Here is a 20,415-nt window from a genome sequence, read left to right as displayed (position 1 = left end):
GCAGACTCACAGAACTCTACCCAATGACAGGTGAGCCCATGTTGTTACTAGCCTCTCCTCATCTTTTCCCCGCTTACGTTTTCTTTCAGAGCAACCAATTCATCACCTCAATCCAGGGATCATTTTCTAAATGGGGTTCCAATTTGCTACCTATATCTATCCATTTAAAAACAAAGCATAAAGGACAAATAAAATCCCTCTGTTTATTGTCTTACTTTCTACAATATAAATATATATATATAAACTTCATTTATTTTACCTGTTAGATATGAGAACTGTTTTCATTTTATATACTTAAAAAGTGTGTGTGTGTGTGTGTGTATGTGTGAGAGAGAGAGAGAGAGAAACTCCAGCTTTACAGCTGCCAGATGTCACTGCTCCAGTTAGTGTAGAGGCTAATCTAGGTGGCAGTGACAAAAAAAAATCAATTAAGAGCTGTGCTGACAGGTGGGGAAAAGCATAACATCTTTTTGTTTCCTTTCCCCATTCCCATTAGTATTATGAAAACTCACAGACCAACAAAAGACAGAAAACTTAGAAACATATGTCAATAGATCAGACTGTGAATGACTCAAAATACTACACTATACAGAAAAATCTGCACAGGAGGATATAAGCTTTCCATCAGGAAGTATGCAATATTTATCTTTTTTACCAATTGTTTACTAAATGCTGGTCTTAAAAACAGTTACCCAGAAAAATAATTTCAGAGAGTTACACGATTCAGTACCATGCAGTTCCACACATACTGCTGCTGCTTCTTCCACAACACCAAGTGATTTTCCAGCAGATGCGCCAGCTCCAGGTATTAGGAGAAAGTTGGCTTCGCAAACCAAGAGTTGGTCATGTTCTTCCTCAACTGAGCAAGATAAATGGTCTAATGTGCTTAAACACAGTAACTTTCCTATCCAAGGACTGACACAGTTATCTATGGCTACTGCATCTGGTTGTCTCTGATTCCCCAGCCCAAATGACCAAGTACACCCTTGCAGCAGAGCTAAGTGAATGCTACCAGTGGAATGGAGCAAGGCTTGAATTCACACCTGTAGATCCACAAAGAGATATCTTCACTGCAACACCAGCTAATTCCAATCCTCATATAAGAGATCTCAGAATCAGACAGCACCAACATGAAAAACACTGCGCTTCTGGCAGTGCCACATCCCACAATATAATTACACCTACCATCAGCCAAAGGAATGCACAGAGATACTCATGCAAGGTTAGCCATCATTTTAATTCCTAGTTCAAGATGCACATGGATACAAACATGAATGTGTTCTGCATCTTAGAATAATCCTCCAGAAGGAACTATAGGGACAGTCTGTTGCTGTCTTTGAGGAGAAGAGTGTTTCCATATACATACATTCACCCTGTACTTTGGCATAACAAACAGGCAGAATTTGGCCCCTATTTACAAAAGATATAATGAAGTAAAAGCTATTGCATCACAAAAACAATAAAAAAATCTAACTTTTTAATTAGAGATTAAAATCAAATACATTTAGCAGCCTACACACCCACCTAATTATTTCTGAGTAATCTTATCAAATCATCATCTCACATTTTTCTTGCAAATGTTAAGTTTCTACAGTACCATATATAAACAATGCAAGTAGTAGCACGTGTCCCGAGCATTCTTTTGAAGTAAAGAACATATATTGAATCCATGCTAATCAGGAACGTGCTAATTTATAACAACCTTACATCATAATGGCATTAGATACAATTGAAAAATGAACAGGGGTTATAGTACCCGGTTGTTTCTTTCTACAGTGTAGAGAACGGAAAGTGACTGTACAGCAAACATCAATAAGCCTCTATAGATAACATCAGCATTCTGAAATCAGATTGGCAATATTATTTACAAGTTCTAGATAGCAGATAAAGATGCAAGGAAAATGCAGACTGTGACACATACTTCGTATTAATAAGGGTTATTTTTCTTCTAGTGCTGCAGATAGCCTGAGAAAGTAATTACTATTTTTGCTAAGCTCATCAGAACTATTTAAAAGGAAAAAAAACAAACAAAGCTAAATTCAATTTGAAAAAGAAACTTGTGTTGTATTATATTAAATAAAGCTTGTGATGTTACCCTGTAGAAAAACACATCCAAGGAATAGAGCAACTGCAGCACCTACACTTGTGGATGCACATCACTGAAGAAATAACCTTCACTTTTGGTTTTGGTAGCATTTTTGCTTCTGTTATGCTGTATTAATTTACTCTCCTGCAACGACAGGAAATAGCAGGATATATGCCTATCTTTTTCCTAAAACATGTTATGATAGTCATGATCCAACCACACCTGACTAGAGAGAAAAAAATATTCTTTAATGAAAATTAAGCAAACAAGAAAAATAAAAGTTATTTACTCTGAGTGGTTCCTCTCGCAACTGAAATTCAGCAATAACCAGTTAATTATATCACACATTCTCTTTTTTTCTAATGTCAGTTAAAATAACTTCTGACTATGGTTCATACTGCATCTCCAATAACTCCAAATCCATATAAAAGCAGCAACTACTAGGTTTTCATATTCATCAGTAAGAAAAAATACATTATTGAGGTCTGAATATTCAAGGACAGGAAATTCTTCTCCATACCTTACTACAAAAGTATCCCATTTTTATATATTATGCACTGTGAAAGATATCTGGGTTTCTTTAAAACTGACTTAGCACTGCTAACTGATACACAAACATTTGTTCCATTGGAAGGACCAAACCACCATAGAAAACACAGAAAACTGCCTACTAGTGTTCTAAAAGTTTGGAGCTCTGCAAGCATATACCTTAAGCTTTTTCACATAAAAGAACATAGCTGTTAGATCTTCCTAGATGGTTTTTGCACATTTGCACACGCCAAGTTATCAGCTCAAGCACTGGTGATACAGACAACTCCAGACACACCTTGTTCTCGTCGCAGAATTCTTGGAACTTACCCTGAAAAGGATTTGTTTTGGTACAAAGAAAAGCTGATTTACAGAAAGATCCTTAATTCAAACCACAATTTAAATTGCTGAAGATCCTTTATGTATGAGTAGATAAAAATGATAGAACTGTCCCTTATGCTCCTCAGCACAAGGAAAACAACTTTCTGATAAAGTACTGCTGTCATGGTACACATGATGTGGTATATTGTAGGCATGCATTATAAGTATGCACTGCACTTCAGGTTTTCCAAGAGCTGCACAAATGTGTCTTCTCCTGTTAGTTCTGTTTTTTATACAAAAGCAGTAAAATCTGAAGCAACAAGTTAGGCTGTAAAATCTTTTAAGACTGAGTGAATAAACACAAAAGGGGAAAAGCTACCACAAATTGATCTATATGTAGCCTAAAACCAAGGTTCTGAATTGATTTCTAGAATGAAAAATTCCAAGAACTCGGTGTGACTTGGAGTCCTTAAGAGATAAAAGCTAAGTTGGTTTTAGCTTGCACCTGGTTCACAATAGGAGTTCTTCCAAATGGGACGTGTATAATCAAGAAGTTAGCATTGGTGGTTCAGTGGTAGAATTCTCGCCTGCCACGCGGGAGGCCCGGGTTCGATTCCCGGCCAATGCAATGTTCTTTTGCCCAGAATGGTGGTGGAGCCACCATCCCTGAAGGTGTTTAAGGAAAGGTTGGACTTGGTGCTTAGGGACATGGTTTAGTGGGTGACATTGGTGGTAGGGTGATGGTTGGACCAGATGGTCTTGAAGGCCTTTTCCAACCTTAATGATTCCATGATTCTATGGACAGATTCTCCTGAATAAACAGAGGTGACAGACCTCACTGCTCAAGACATCCTTAAAGAAGACACTTCAAGGGCAAGACCACAGTATTATTATTATTATGGTGAACTCTGCTTAAATGTAATTATCCAAAATGAAAATTCAAAGATGCAAAGAGCAGGGAAACACAGCCTATTTACTCTCTTCACCTCCAGAACAACAGAAAATATGACACCTTACAAAGTGAAACTAAGCAGTTACAGTCCTTGCCAGAAAAAAAAAAAAAAAAAGAAAACGGGAATTGCTTCTTATGCTTTACTGGTGGATAGGGACAAACAGAAGCTTGGTGAAAGAATTCTCAAAACATCTGCTAGTTGTCAATTTATCACACCAAAAGATGTTCAATATAAACTAAGTAGGCTACAGTTTTCTGTTTCATTCTTTGGCATATTAGCTGCAGTAGTCTGTTTCCTTCAGCTAGTCAGGCTCTACATGGATTCTGAAAAGACCTGTATCAATATACGTATCACTGCAACAGACCTCAACAAATCTAGAAAAAATAAAAAGCAGTGAGGTACCAGATGCTATTAGAGTCAGCTCAAGTAGAGACAGTGTCCCTCTTTTCAAAACAGGAGATGTGGACAGTATAGGGAATGGGGATGCCATATGCTACAACCAGCCTCCAGATGAGATATGCAACATTTCAAATACTATCTGTTACACAGGCTGAATAAGAGTCTTCTGCGGAAGGATTGCCTTGCACGTTGGAGCTAGGCCTGAGGTCTACCCAGGAAACACTAAATTGTTTGTTTGAGGAAAACTGTAAAGAACAGATTCCACAGGTTCTTTTCTTCACTTGAGTGTGCCTTAAGATTGCAGAAAACTCCCAAATGAAGAAGTGATGTGCAGAGTTTTAAGAGTTTCTACCACCTCATTTGAGTCAACAAGCAAATGAGTCACTGTTCCTTAAAACTTCCAGTGAGCAAGAGAGCAAGCTAACAGCGAGGAGGCAGGCTCTGCTGAAACTCTGGATCAAAGCGGCATGTTGAGACCAGCTCTGTAAGTATTACCAGTCACAAAGCTGTGTGACAACACCAATGGGCAATGCGTAAGTTATGCACCCATACACACTTTCAATTATCTGTACATTTTCCTAATGCTTTCCCAGCCACCATCCCCTATGATCAGTTTTTATAGGACCAAAATAATCAGTACTAACCTACCATGAGCTATATTGGTACCACAGTCGATGAATAAATTGCAGACTGTAGTATGGTCCACAGATTCCCATAGTTAATTTAAAAGTCATTACTTTAAAAAAAAAAAATTGTGAGGGAAGATGGCTCTCACTGAACTTGGTGCTTCAACAATGAGAATAAAAGAAGTTATACCTGAATCCATAAAAATACATTTCTTTCACACAGATAAAAATACAACTACAAAACTAGCAAAGCATATTTAGAAAAGCTGAAAAAGTATGTATGCAAAGGATCAAAAATGTATCTTAAAAATAAGGCGATTTTTAAGTGTACTTGTTTTTTGCTCGCTTGCCAAAACACAGAATAAAAATCAAAGGAGCTTGGCGCCCTCGGGGAGGAAAGGGAGATGCCTCCCTCCTGTACACCATGGCTGCCACAGGGTCCTTTGCATAGTCCTTACAACTGCTCTGGAAATGATTGGAACTGAAGTACTAGAGCAATACATATAAGGATGAATTTACTCACCTTATTCCTGCATGCTTATTGCTACACAGATAGCATCCTTGCTGACCTGAACTTTCTTCTGGACAGAGAGTTGATGTTTTACTGCACAGCCCTTTGACATAAGAAGTGTTTCCACCTCTAAAAACAGCTAGAATTTCATTTAAGCATGCACTTTGTCAATATTTGCTGTCTTGCATTTCCATAGCTCAGAAAAATACAGACAAGCTCAGACTGAAAACAGTTAACAAGAGGTCTCTACTTAGGAATTAATTAGATTTGGTTGGTTTAGGATCCACATAATTGAGAAAGTAAGGGCACACTCAGGCCAAATCACTTTTGGCAGAGTCTTTCCACAGTACTACGTCACACCCTGATTTTGCAATCTATACCCACTGCTGCCAAACAGAGAGTAATGCTTCATTTAATCCACACCCTTGTATAATTTGGCTGAAAGTACTTCCTTTACCCTGAAGGCACAGCAGTAATTACCCTAACATACACCAATTTCAAGTAAATATAAATGGTGTTCTTCTGATAAAGTTTTTGGAATCTTCAAAGATTACTGTTATTGTGCTCTGTATTTAGCGTAATTTTTAGAGAAATATTTTAATTAACTTGCCTAGAAGAAACATGAAAAAGAACATATAATAAAGGAACATGTGTATCTTTGATCTCAGTATAAACAATTCTTGCAAGTTTAACTAGAAAATACAAACTCTTCTGACATTTATAACATCTTATCAATCAGATAGAGGAAACTGGAAAACCAGCCTTTTAAAATTGAAGAACTAGATTGTCATTAATGTTAATGGTTTTGTCTCTGTGTCTTTGCTATTCTGTTGGAACATTTTTGTGGTTAGATGTATCTATTTATACATCTTTTGTTTTCAAATTAAAAAATCATTTTTACTATTCATTTTGTAAATGTAAACACTCAGCTCTTCTACCTTAAAATAAGGTCCTGTATTTGTGCCTTGGGCCAAAACTCTGACATTGGCAACTGATACTGGCAGCAAAGCATGGGGGGGCTGCAGAGCTCTGTGGAAGTTCCTTCCCCGCCAGAATTTCCTGAGCAGCCTGTGAGCTACAGTGAAGACATGGCTGTGTCCTGGTACTCTTGATTTTTGTTTACTGCCAAAGTCAGCTACGAAGTAAGGCAAAGTATCCTTAAATTGCTCTAGTGACTGAGCAGAAGGAATAAAATCTAGGAAGTATGTGCAAAGGTTGGCTGCAGGTGACAATCGAGTCTTCGTAATCTATTTGCACTGAAGAAACTGAGACACAATATTCAAGTATTTGGCCTTCAAAATGTAAATTGTATAGCAAAACAGCTTATAAAGGAAAAAAGAGGCATAAGAAGAGTCTTGTGATAGATGTGTCTATTATTTAAAGAAGGAAATTAATTTTGACAAAATATTTTAGGTTAAATCTTTCAGTTCTTTTACTCCTCTATGAGAAAATAATTAAAAAATATATATATTCTTACTCTGTTCTCTTTACTACTGTCCCTAAGGGAAAGGTTAGAGATAAGAATACCTTAAAATGAATGACCATTTTGCCCAGGGGAGTTCCCATTCAAATTAACACACAGACATATACAATAAACATTTTAGACCTAATGTTTTGCTCTTGAAAAAAATACCTACAGTGAAGCCAGGTAAATAAGTCAGCTAACACTTGCTGAAATCCAATTTGTGTGTTTAGCTTGCACTTTGTCTCTATCCAGTTCTCTTGTACTCTTTTGAGAACAAAGAAATTCTAGCAACGGGATGCCATCATCATATAATCATTAGAGAATGGTTCAAGTTGGAAAGGACCTTAAAGACCATCCAGTTCTAACCCCGCTGCCATGGTCAGGGACACCTCCCACTAGACCAGGTTGCTCAAACCCCCATCCAATCTGGCCTTGAACACTTCCAGGGGCACCTACAACTTCTCTTGGCAACCTGTACCAATGTCTCACCACCCTCTAAGTAAAGAATTTTGTCCCTATATCTAATCTAAACCTATCCCCCCCCCCCCCCCCTTTTCTTTTTAAGCTTAAAGCCATTACCCCTTGTCCTATAACTACATGCCTTTGTAAAAAGTCCCTCTCCAGATTTCCTGTAGGCCCCCCTTAGGTACTCAAAGGCTGCCATAAGGTCTCCCCAAAGCCTCTTCTTCTCCAGGCTGAACAACCCCAGTTCTCTCAGCCTGTCTTCACAGGAGAGGTGCTCCAGCCCTCTGATCATCCCCATGGCCCTGCTTTGGACTTGCTCCAACAGATCCATGTCCTTCTTACATTGGGGGCCCAAGAGCTGAATGCAGTAGTCCAGGTAGGGTGTCACAAGAGCAGAACAGAGGGAGAGAATCACCTCCCTATACCTGTCAGTCGGATTTCTTTTGATGCAGCCCAGGATACTGTTGGCTTTCTGGGCAAGTACACCTTGCAGCCCAGAAATACTCACGTTGAGCTGTTCATCAACCAACAGACCGAGGTCCTTCTCATCAGGGTTGCTCTCAATCCATTCTCCATCTAGCCTGTATTTGTGCTTGGAATTGCCCTGACCCAGGTGCAGGACCCTGCGTTTGGCCTTTTTGAACTTCATTGGGTTTGCACAGGCCCACCTCTCAAGCCTGTCAAGGTCCCTCTGGATGGCATCCCATCCCTCCAGTGTGTCAACCATGTGACACAGATTGGTGTTGTCAGCAGACTTGTTGAGGGTGAACTCAATCCCACAGTTCATGCCACTAGCAAAGATGTTAAACAGCACCAGTCCCAATACTGACCCCTGAGGAACATCACTCATCACTAGTCTCCATTTGGACATTGAACCGTTGACTGCAACTCTTTGAGTGCGATCACCCAGCCAATTCCTTATCCATTGACTGGGTCCTGGGTCCATCCGTCAAATCCATGTCTCTCCAATTTAGAGACAAGGGGCAGTCATGTGGGACAGTGTCAAATGGTTTACACAGGTCCAGGTTGATGATGTCAGTTGCTCTTCCATTATCCAGCAACAGTGTAGCCCTGTCATAGAAGGCCACCAAATTTGTCAGGCATGATTTGCCCTTAGTGGAGCCATGTTGGCTGTCACCAATCACCTCCTTACTTTCTATGTGCCTTAGCACAGTTTCCAGGAGGGTCTGCTCCATGATCCTTCCAGGCACAGAAGTGAGACTGACTGGCCTGTAGTCCTTCCTTTTTCTCCCTTTTTAAAAACAGGGGTTGTTTCCCCTTTTCTAGTCAGTGGGAACTTCAGACTGCAATGGCTTCTCAAATAGGATAAACAGTGGCTTAGCAACTTCATCCACCAGTTCCCACAGGACCCACAGATGCATCTCATCAGGTTCCACAGACTTGTGCACTAGCACACTAGCATACATATGAGGGTTTAACTTCCAACAACATTTCTGCAGCATCTCTGCAAAAATGTGAATTTTGTTACTTGATGTACCCTTTTTACCTACTTCTAAAAACCAAAAAAAAAACCAAACCCAAACATGAAGAGTATTTTAAGAGCATTTGGATAATGCATAAATATTTTTTGATAATTGGTGTAGAAACTTACTTTATGGACTGGTTGAGACAGAAAAGGTACGTTTTGAATAGTTTATCAAATATAATTGAGGACTTAAATGTGAAGTCAATTTTGCTAACATCTTCAGAGAGCAAGAAAGACTTCTTTGAAGCTTTTGCTTTATGCAGGTGGAAAACACCTTTGACTGTCAGTTGTGTTAGCAGAGAGAAAATTTCTAATTGTTCTCAACCCTGCCAAAGCATTATGTTTTTTTGGTTTTGAGACTTTAAGATACAAGAACCATCATGTTTCTAGAACATAACATAATTGATTTTTAAAAGCAAGTTTAATTAACTAGTTTTATTGAAGTCAAAATTTTACTCAAAAGATCTATGTAATATCTATAGTTGAGTTTCAATCTACCACATAGTTAACAATTAGGGTCACTGCTAATTACAATTACTTATAGCCTAAAATTCATCTTAGACAACATACCCTGAACACAGTGGGAGTTACTGAAGAGTCACTGCTGAACAAAGCCTAAAAACGCATTTAATTTCTTTCATGGTATGCCACAGATCTGCAAAACCATGCCTTTGAGTGCAGGAAGGTGATTTCTCTGTGCAAAGATGTTTAAAATCTTAAGGAGGGAAGGAAGTGAACCAAAAAAATGAGATTTTAATATCACTCAATAAATGGATAATTGAAAGATGTAGCTTTTGCTACTTCCTTATTTATTTAAGAAAATAACAACTAGATAATGGCTTATACTGTAAGAAGATACAAGGATGAGTACATGATAAGGAAAAGGCAGGAATTGCACTAGCACACTGTAGTGCTGCAGAGTAGCATTATAAGATAGGTATAATAAAGTTAGCACTGAAGCATGAATGTAAGCAGAGCTATACAGCACAAGGAGAGTAAAACCTCAATTGTAGATACCAAAGATTTTTAGTCTTAGATTTTTTTTTTTTATGGAGTAGGTGACAGCTTTGTCAAGAGCATACAGGTAAGAATTTTGAGGCTTTGAAGAAGGATATTTTGGGGGTATCTGCTATAGACTGCCTGATCAAGAAGAGCAACTGAATAAAGCTTTCTTTAAACAGCAGGAAGGGTCACAATCATAGACCCTGCGTCTCACAGAAAATTTTAACCATTTTATATCTGCTTAAAAGACAAAAACATAGGCTACAAGCAATTCAGACTTCTTCAAAATACGCCTGAAAGACAATGTGGCCACTGGTCACAGCCAACAGAGGCTAACTGTATCCTGGGGTGCATCAGGCATGGCACTGCTAGCCAAGTCAAGGGAAGAAATTGTCCCTCTCTTCTCTGGTGCTGCCTCACCTCAAGTGCTCTGTGCAGTTTTGGGTGCCACAGTATAAGAATGTAAAACCACTAGAAGGTGCCCAAAGGAGGCTTATGAAGGTGGTGAAGGGTCTAGAGGGCAAGGCGTATGAGGAGCAGCTGAGGTCCCTTGGTTTGTTCAGCCCAGAGCAGAGCAGGCTGAGGGGAGGCCTCATGGCGGCCTGCAGCTCCCTCACGAGGGGAGCGGAGGGGCAGGCGCTGAGCTCTGCTCTCTGGGGACAGCGACAGGACCCGAGGGAACGGCATGGAGCTGGGACAGGGGAGGGTCAGGCTGGGGGTTAGGGAAAGGTTCTGCACCCAGAGGGTGGTCAGGCACTGGGACAGGCTCCCCAGGGCAGGTGTCACAGCACCGATCAGAGTTTAAGAAATGTTTGGACAACGCTCTCATACACATGGTCTGATTTTTTGGGAGGTCCTGTGCGGAACCTGAGCTGGATTTGATGATCCCTGTGGGTGCCTTCCAACTCAGGATATTCTATGATTCTATAAATGTGCTGGGGACAACTTTTTGGTACAGATGCTAGACAGGCTAAGGTGGGCTGCATCTCTGACCCTGATAACAATTAATAAAGCAGAACTGACTGGAGACAAAAGCAGTCCTACCTCAGTGACCATGAGATAACTGATCTTGGGGGAAGTGAGGAAGGCAAGAAGCAGAACAAAACAAGAACTATGGGCTTCATGAAAGCCTACATACAGTGAAAGTGTGTACTTTAAGTAAAGCTAAAATATACTATATATTTGAAAGGGCGCAGAACCCATCTGTTAAATAAGCATGCATGTTTAATGACACAGTAATGAATGTTACTTTCAATTGAAATCCTATAAAATCATTTACAGCTATTTCTACAAATATATCTGGATACAGTAAGATTTAAAACTCAGGAAAGATTTGCAGTATTACTGCTATCACTAATAAATCACAAAAGTAGATCCTCATTCCTTCCACTATTTCTACCTATTGGAAGACCTAGACAATTAAATTGTCATGTTAAAAGAAGAAAGTGCTGCATGCATCCAAGCTACTACACTGTCCATATCGCAAGACATCAACTACAATGTTAAGTTAGTAGAGCAAGAACATACACCAGTTACATAGCTAAAAAGATTGCTAGTAGGATTACATGCTACCTTTATAGAGTTCACTGTAATTAAAATTCCGCATTTTGCTTTGAAAAGCATTAGATACACAGCAAAAAGTTGATGGGGAGCATGAGAAGGAAGACAGAATAACTGCCTACATAGCACTCAGGAATATGTAACCATTCACTGGACTAAAATTAAGGATCCTTGTATTAGAGGCAGTTGATAATGTATTATTTTATGATACAAAAAACATACACGGTGTATAAACAAAACCAACATGCGAAAAAATTTTGTGCTTCCAGCAGACTCCATACACGAGTAGATCTGTTTTAGTACAGATTATATAGAAGATTATTATATATATTACATATGTTATACATTTATATATATAGAAGTATATATATTACAGTTTTTATATTATTCAGAAGTAAAACTAAACTGACAGTTAACAGCTACAAACATGAGCACCTATCTTCACACTTAATAAGAAATGGGGAAAGATAAACTAAATAAGTAAAGCTTTCTCATACATTTCAATAAAAACAATTCTCTCGCAGCAGCAGAACTTGAAGGACACCAAAATGACAGAAAAATCATTTAGGATTTGTTAAGATTTTCTTACAGGAAATTTATTTCAGTTGTGCTCCACTAGACTTTTCATGGTCTTTTTCCCCTAGGAATCTTCATTTTCTCACTGCTTTCACTGACTGGTGAAAGACCATTAAAATTTACCTCTTTTCTCTATACTTCTCTTCCATAATTAATACCCTATATCTGAGGATCGTGTTAAAGTATTAATCAGTTATTGGAAACAACCGTTCTGGAAGCATGCATAAACATCTAGAGCACACATCTACATTTGATCATGCTATTTAAGAAGTTGCCATCAACACATTTATCTGTGCTTCTGCAAGCTTCAAGACACTGGCTTGAGCAATATTACACACTAAGTTGTCAAATGGATATAATGTTAATGTCCTTCAAATGGCTAGTCCACTTATTTTAACCACTTATTCTATCTATTCTATTTAAAATATGTAGAAAATAGAATATGTATGCTCTTTCTATAAGATTTTCATATGCTGGAAACAATAATATCTATTTCACAGCAGATGCTTATTATGGATTTTTTCTTAAGGTAGAAAAATGGAAATGCACAAGTTCATTGGTAGCTGACCATTTGTGCTGTGGCTGAGAGTGATTGTGAAACTACTGGTCAATCTAGTGGTCCATGCTAAGGACTCATTCTTAAAAAAAACACAAAATGTAATCATAACATGATTTGCAAATTATGTTCCGTTATGAGATAATTCTATATAATTAGAGACTATTATTTTCTGTACTATCAACATTTTAAATCTCTATTACCTGTTTCTAGTTCACTATATATTCCCTTGTTCCCCTAGACTTCTTTTCACTCTTCTGAAGGATACAAAAACAAACACTTGGAAACTAAGGTTCCAATTTCCTGTCTTCATAGGTTCCCAAAAAAAAGAAAAAAGCATATGGAATTATCTATTTTGTTGTTAAACATAATGATTAGCAATGCAACAAGATATTATCAAAGTAGTTACGTATCACAAAAACGTGGAGGTTGATTGCTTACCCTTTTTCTCAAAATCTTTGAACACGTTGTTTTAGGAAAAATTAAATATAAATTAAATACAACTGTAAACAGACTACTGAGCACTACCGCTCGTAAGTAAAATGCTTCTCTTATTATTGTTTTCCTCTATTAATACATACGCTTTTTAAAAATATGATTTCATTGTTTTGCAGTGTCTGTGCTCAAGATACTTCAAAACAAAATGTTAAATTAAGAAAAACTGGCAATCACACACTGTTCTGGGAACTTACAGCATTAATAAGCATACATATAAAAGAAAATGAACATTATGAAGGAACAAATATCAGTATGGGACAGTATCACACTGCACTTCATAATAAACAATATCACATAACAACCTGGCCACTCCCTGAAAGAGCTACAAAGCGAAGTTTATACAGACAGAAGAAAAATCCTAGCAGAAGTTATTACTTATTTGATCTCTCTCTCTAGCAAATGAAGAAAAACATACCACTTTTAGCTGTGAAAGCATACAGAGGATTCAGTGGAGTGCTCAGAGTGCTCGGCAGTCTTAGCTTGGAGTGTGGTGACAGTGATGATGGCGCAGGAAGCAAGAGATTTGAGCTTGCCTGTAATAGGAAAGACAAATCAGAAAATGAAGTGTAATTTCCTGGGTTACTTGCTGATGCAACAGCTAAGACAGAAATAATTACTTATTTCAAATAACTATTAAATTCTAGGAAAAAAATAAGACAAGTGGATGGAAAATAGCAATTTAGATGGGACAGTTTTTTGTTGTTTTTCTTTTTAACATTTGGAGAGAGTGTTGTGGAAGAATTATTGACCGAGCTACAAACTGAACTGCATGTTTTTATACGGGCATAAACTCTCAAGCAGTGAGAAGTGTAAAGAACTGCTTGAATTAGCATCTTGTTGCATCTTAGTATATAAAAATATAATGTCATTTACATATGGTTATAAACTGTAATATATAAAATAACTTCCCATTTTTGAGTAGTCAAACCATGCTAAGTCTAAGAAGAGATTACTCAATATTAGTCTGAGAAAGAAAAAATAAAAAAGTTAAACCAGTCCTAACTCCAAACTTATTTCTGCAAGCCAATACAGCACACTTGGTCCAAAACACCAGGCACTTCCTTTATGTAAGCTACAAAAAAAAAAAAATACCTGCAGTCATAATTTCCATAATAACAAAGATAATATAGTTAAAATTTGATTTGCTGTGGAGTTTCTTGGCATACGTGCTTCTAGTACAAAGCGTAAACGTTTCCCAAACTTTACTCTTGACATATTATCCCACAGAGCCTATATAAAAAATATGAAATTCTGAGTTTTTCACATAATCAAATCGAAAATTTTACTATTTGTTAACTGTTTTTACTGTCTGCCTTTGGTAAAATGTCCGAAAGAGAGGAAAAATAGACCTTAAATAAAAGATTTGTAAATTTCTTCAAACAAAGTAGATATGAATGCTAATTTTTTTGAGAGAGAGTTATTTACATAAAACATAATTTTTAAACTGTTCAAAAATCAAGCCTCTTACACACTGTAGAACAATGTGCATAGTTGCTTAATCTAACTAAAAGCCTTCTCTCACTTCCTTGCACTTCAGCAAAGTTCAATCAGACCCTTAAACTTCACTTGGGGGCCAAAACATAACAATGACATTTTTCAAATTTTCAATTTACTGGCTTGCTTTATTTAAAGAAACAAAGACAGTAAAACAAAGAGAGGTTTATTCCCAGAAATGATATAATTTATATAAATACTACTTCTGTCATATAATAAATGTTAAATAATTCAACAGGTTTCATTAAAGCAGAGTATTTGGGCATTGGCTGGTGTCCTGGGATGAAGGCAATACAGAACTAAAAATGTGTGTTGAGTAACCTGACTGGGGCATGGAGGATATCTGCTATCATCTCCTCCTTATTACTCCACTAGACCTTCATCTTACTGTAAAGTCATCTATTGAAAGAAGCATATGTTAAAAACTGCCTTTTACTAGTGGAGTACTCTCTCAGCAACTACATGTGATTGTTACGACTATATTCCAAAAGTGAATAGAAAGAAAAGCAAGACAAAATCAGATCAGCCAGGGAACATGATATAAAAGCTTTAAAGCATCTAGATTTTAGTGCCTTTGACTGAATGTTAATAAATACCAATTGTGAGATGTAAGCATGTTGGCAAGGCCTGGTTTTGTGAACAACAACAAAATCCATCTGCTTTTGGTACATTTACATATGGAAGCAACTAAGTTTCATTAACATAAAGTTTTCTGTGATACACACAAATACGGAAAGCCATTAACTTATGTGTTTACTCAAACACAGAAAAGTAATCTTGTTACGCAAACATGTTGAGCCCGGTTTGCTGGTGCTTCATCTCCTTTTATCGACTGTTCACTCTAGTGGGAGCCCTTCTGCAGGAAGACTGCAATTAGATCCCTCCTCTGCATGAATTTTGTGCTGGGTGCACACTACTGGCTTTTTCCTCACAACCAATGAAACAAATGCATGTTTTGCAGTCAGGTATGCTCATGAAACATTTTGGAATTCTCTTTCAAATTTGGCAGCAAACAAATGGATTCCAACCCTACTAGGGAATAAAGACAGGTTGAATGTATCAGTCTTTGGAAATCTAACTAAACACAGCAGAGCAAACTATTCCAAACTACCACTTACAGACACTTCTCTGGCTCATTCTGGGGGAAAGGGGGAGAGCAAAAAAACAGGAGAAACTTTTTTTTTGATCACAGTGCTTGAATGAAATGATGAGAGAGATTTAAAAACAGAGTTTGTAAATATTCCTGTACAGTATTTAATTCACTTCTTTATTTTCCTGCTGTTACCCAAATACTTTCATTAAACATGCCACATAGCATGCTTTGAAATCAAATGCACTAGACACATATATTAGAAGTGAATATGCTCCCTAAGATTTAAGAAAATCAGGCATTTAAAAATGCAAAGCCAGTTCTATCTTACAACTCTTCCTCTCCAAGTCCTTAAAAGCAAGATAAAAACAAAACAAGAACAACAAAACAAAAACAACAAACCCACGACCCCCATGCTTTTATAAAAGAGAGATTTAAAAGACAGTGATAAATTTAAGAAGTCTGCCAAGAGGGATTCATTCCTCCCCTTAAGCACAGGGAAGCTCATTGCAGGTGAGCTATACAAGACTGCCCATCTGAAGTAAATGTAGAATCAGTTTCATGACCTTTGTGCCACTAGCTCCCAAGTATTACTTAAATCTCTTAAAAGGCCCAAGGGGAGGACAACAAAAACAACACACCACCACCACCATAGGAGAGGAAGGAACTATTCAGATATTAAATGAGGACTAATGATTCAACAGAATTGTTTCCAGGTAAAGTTTAGCGTTCTATGAAGAGTAATTAATTTTCCTACAACAGACATCAGGCTACCTACGGAATAGGGTGAAGCAATCTTTTTTTTTTTGAAATGCCTGCTGTGGGAAGGCATTGCTAAATACCTTTACAACAACGAGCAAAGTTGGCTAAGATAACCAACCATCAATCTAGTTTTTTTTCACAACAGGCTTCACTTGCTTCATGCAAAAACCACAGCTTTATCAAAGACACAGTTTACTATCCTGAATTGAGTAAAACTAAGTTATAACATTCACGTAGTTTTTGTAGCAATAAAAAGATACCTACATATTTTTTGCCAAGTTTAAACAAACATGATTTGCATTTTCTTTTTTGTTAGGGCAGCTCTATGCAAATTATGCAAATATATGTTTTCAGTGGAACTAGTTTTCACATTAAAAGTGAACTGCATGAGACAAAAAAACAGAATACTGCAAGACTTGACAGGCTGACAACAGCCATTTCTTTTTTTTTTTCTTCCTGAGAATGGGATTTTATGACCTTTGCAACCAATATAATCAACATTTCCATATGTACTTGCAAGTCAAATCAAGCTGGCCAGCTCTATACTGCCTCTTACTCTTTTAGTTTTAGTCTTCCCTTCTGAAACTTCAGGGCTCTAGGATGCTGTTTTTAAAGACAATTTTAAAAATGTTAAATTCCTTAAGATCATGGTTTAAATAAGAGTTAACAACTGAATCTGATACAAAACCAAAGCAAATTCTATTCTTCTAGCACTGAGAAAAATACGTAAGTGATAATGTTTAAATAGTACGATACAATTTTTAAATTTGCAATGTAAGTGTGAAGCAAGTTTATATCTAGGTAAAAATGTATTTATTTCTATCACAATAGTTTTAGAAGATGTCCAGCAAAGGCTGGAATTTTGTTGTGGCAGGCATATTGCAATCACTCAGACAAATCTATTCTACTCATAAGTAACTTCTAGTCTAAATGTGAAATACCAAAATTGTGAAGTAAGTTATCATCCTCTTACACATAGGTAAAATTAAAACACACTGACTTTGTCAGAAGTAAGCTTGATCCCCTGATGTTCCCTGCAGTCTTCCTACTCTGATTATTCCGATCAGGAACTCATCTAGATTATAACATAGCTCCCCTGTGATTTGTGTGCTTTATTGTTTTTCCCCATAGAAGCCCAGAAATGATTAGGGCATACATGTGGAAACTGAAGCTAGAAGGTGCTCAATCCTACAGTTTAGAGATAGCCATTGTACAGTGTAGATACAGCCATTGCCTACAGCTGATACATCTCAGCACACGGTAATTTTATATATATATTTTCAATTTCTGATTTTTGCCAGAGTTCCTGCATTTCAATTACAGGCTTACCACAAAGAAATATATTTTTTTCATTTTAAGACTTTTTTTTATTGTTAAGAATTACACATTTGAAGTAGTAGGCTATTATTTAAGCCACAAAGGAAACCAAATTCTTTGTACAAGGCACAAAACAGTTAAATACAGGTTACACTACACAGACTTACTCAATCATCAAGCACTGAGAGTATGACCTTTCCTTGATTGGACAAAACTGGCATTTCGGCATGAGAACATGCCTGGATATACAAGTTAGCAGAACTGGCTAATGTCATCAGCAATAGCAGTACAAACTAGGTTTGTTAGTTTAATAAAAGCCATATGTAAACTGTGGACTCTTCCAAGGTTGGTTTTGAATCTTGCTATCAAAGATGATATGACCAGGGGAAAGAAAAAAAAAAACACATGACTTTTCTTTACTAGTTACAGGAAAAAAAAGGGTATAATTTTCTTGGAAATGGAGATGGATTTAACTTGTATCCCATTATCCCATTCAAAACACACCCAAAGATTATGTTACAGTTTTATTTCTCTTCCTTCTAAGAAAAATAGACACCAGAAACTCTTCTCATTCACAGCTGCTCAAATACATACAGAAACCTATTCCTCTGCATTTGGTGATAAAAAGACATTAGGACATAACTCTAAACACAGCACACAGTTTCAGGTAATCGTGTAAATACTCAGACATTTGTAAGCCCCCTCCCTCTTTATTCACCTCAACTAAAGCATCTGGGTATACTCTAGGCTTTCCCAAGCATATGTAAAATCTGTTTTAGGTAGATTTTTCTGATTTGTTTTTCCAAGAAGATGTTCAAAAGGTATATTTTCTGTGAAAACATCATTATCATTCCTATTATTCTAAAAAACAAAAGAGTAACTTTCTATAAGCCAGCTTGAATTTCACTACATTGTTTTTAAAGCTATGTATTTTAAACCAAAAATGTAATTTAATTTCTTAAATTGACAAGCCCTCATTCGCTTGTTCCAGAGATTAATTGTAATGTAACTATAATGAGAGAAAGCAAAAAAAAAAAAAAAAAAAGAAGCAACCTGACGGATTTCCTCATAATAAAGCAGCACTTTTGAATGCAAATTTATAGTTATTTTAATCTATTTTGTTTGGATGAGAAACAAATTGCTTACTCCAGCTAAGAGAATATAAAAGGAATTTGTGAAACTTTATTAAAAATCCTTTGAGGCTAATTCTTCTATAACCTTTTTTTTTTTTTTTTAACTCTTGATTTACAGTATCTCAGTATCTGGGCCACAAGTAGGGTTCCTTCTCACTCAACATGTTGCAAGAAACTATCTCCACCCCAAAAAAAACACTAATAAAAAAAATGGACAACAATGCTTTCAATTAAGTGAATTGAATCAATTCATCTTTATGGTACTTTCTTGCATAAAATGTCCTTGTTAACAAGAAGTGCTTTCTCCACACCTTGGTGACAATAAGCCAGCTGGCACGAGCAGATACAATCTATTCTCTTTTACAGTATGAGTGAGCCTAGCTTTCTTTGCTCTAAATATGATTTGAATATACGTAACACTGGTCAGATACCCCCATTTACTTTGTTCAGCAGGGAGAAAACAAACAGTGACTAACTTTTCCTTAATACTGTACAAACATTCATGGCAAGAAAACTAAGGTGACAAAACTGGAAATAAAATTACAGAACCAATCAGCAAAATCCACATAAAAAGATGTAAACATACTGCTAATGATAAATAAAAGCTTAGAGAGAGGAAAGAGTCCTCAATATAACTAACTTAGGTATTCAGGGAACTCAGGGGAAGACTTCGCAATTCTGGTACCAGATCTTACTAGAGATCTCACTTTGGAAGAAGCTCACACTGCACAAAGCCAAGCTGGAATGCCTATTTAAAAAGAATTACTCATTTCTAAGGTAGCTACCCAGACAATGACATTTATTTAAAAGTAAAATACCTTGCTTTTACCAATTTTCTTTTATTTACTGCATAAGTGTGGAAAGACTAGCAATTACTGCAGAATAACTAACTAGTAAATCCATACAAAGTAGTATGAAAACAGGGTATGTGTAACCACTCGTCACATTCATGCCAAATTCCCTTTATTTACAAAATACAGTCAATAGTTTCCTTTCACATCATCTGGCTGTATTATTTTAAATTTCATTTTATATTTATTAAAAAAAGAATGCCTAGAAAAAAAGTGTTACTAAGAGAAGTATATTCTAACAGAGGGAAATAATACAGATTTTAAGGATCTGACCTGCTTTGTAGTGTTTTCACAGAGAAGAAAACTAGGGGAAAAAAAAGTTTTGTTCAACTTTTCCTAACACAAGCAACGTAATCTAAAAGCAATTTATAATGGTGTCCAACTGCCTTATATTTAAAACTGGCACATTTAATGAATTTGCACGGAAAATTCTTAAAGATATACAAAGGGAAATTCTGGCAAAACATTCATTTGATATTAAGTATTTACCTATATAAATCCTCTAATAATACTTGAGTCACTTCATATGAACAATTGCTTTGCTATCACAACCATTCAACAGTATCCGCTTGACAAATGAAAAAAAAAGTAAAATGCATAAGGTTACAGGGTTTTGGACCCCAAAGAGGTTTCGCCATGCGTTATAAAACACATCCTTATAAGTCTGCATCTTGGAGTAGCAAAAAAGTTATTTTAGTATTACTTTTATTATTAAAGTAATAACTGCAACAGAATT

General features: G+C 36.7%; 1 protein-coding gene and 1 non-coding gene across 8 annotated transcripts in view; one reads left to right on the top strand and one right to left on the bottom strand.

The window, feature by feature from the left end:
• Positions 1-20,415, bottom strand: part of AHI1 (Abelson helper integration site 1) — a 97,994-nt gene that overhangs the window by 32,480 nt on the left and 45,099 nt on the right. For 5 of the 7 annotated variants that reach the window (XM_048075695.2, XM_048075691.2, XM_048075690.2 and 2 more), the window contains one exon: positions 13,448-13,565. In XM_048075695.2, coding sequence (XP_047931652.2) covers positions 13,448-13,565 — 118 coding nt within the window. Of the gene's footprint in view, positions 1-8,326; positions 12,144-12,737; positions 12,842-13,447; positions 13,566-20,415 lie in introns of those variants that run through there. The other 2 variants (XM_048075696.2, XR_007167860.2) reach the window with 2 other exon arrangements.
• On the top strand, positions 3,493-3,563 carry TRNAG-GCC (transfer RNA glycine (anticodon GCC)). Its single transcript has one exon. It is a non-coding gene; the product is annotated as a tRNA-Gly (tRNA).

The sequence above is a fragment of the Anser cygnoides genome, chromosome 3, assembly GCF_040182565.1.
Source record: "Anser cygnoides isolate HZ-2024a breed goose chromosome 3, Taihu_goose_T2T_genome, whole genome shotgun sequence".
Classification (NCBI taxonomy): domain Eukaryota; kingdom Metazoa; phylum Chordata; class Aves; order Anseriformes; family Anatidae; genus Anser; species Anser cygnoides.
Note: the sequence above shows the minus strand (reverse complement) of the source record. Positions and strands in the feature narration are given on the sequence as shown.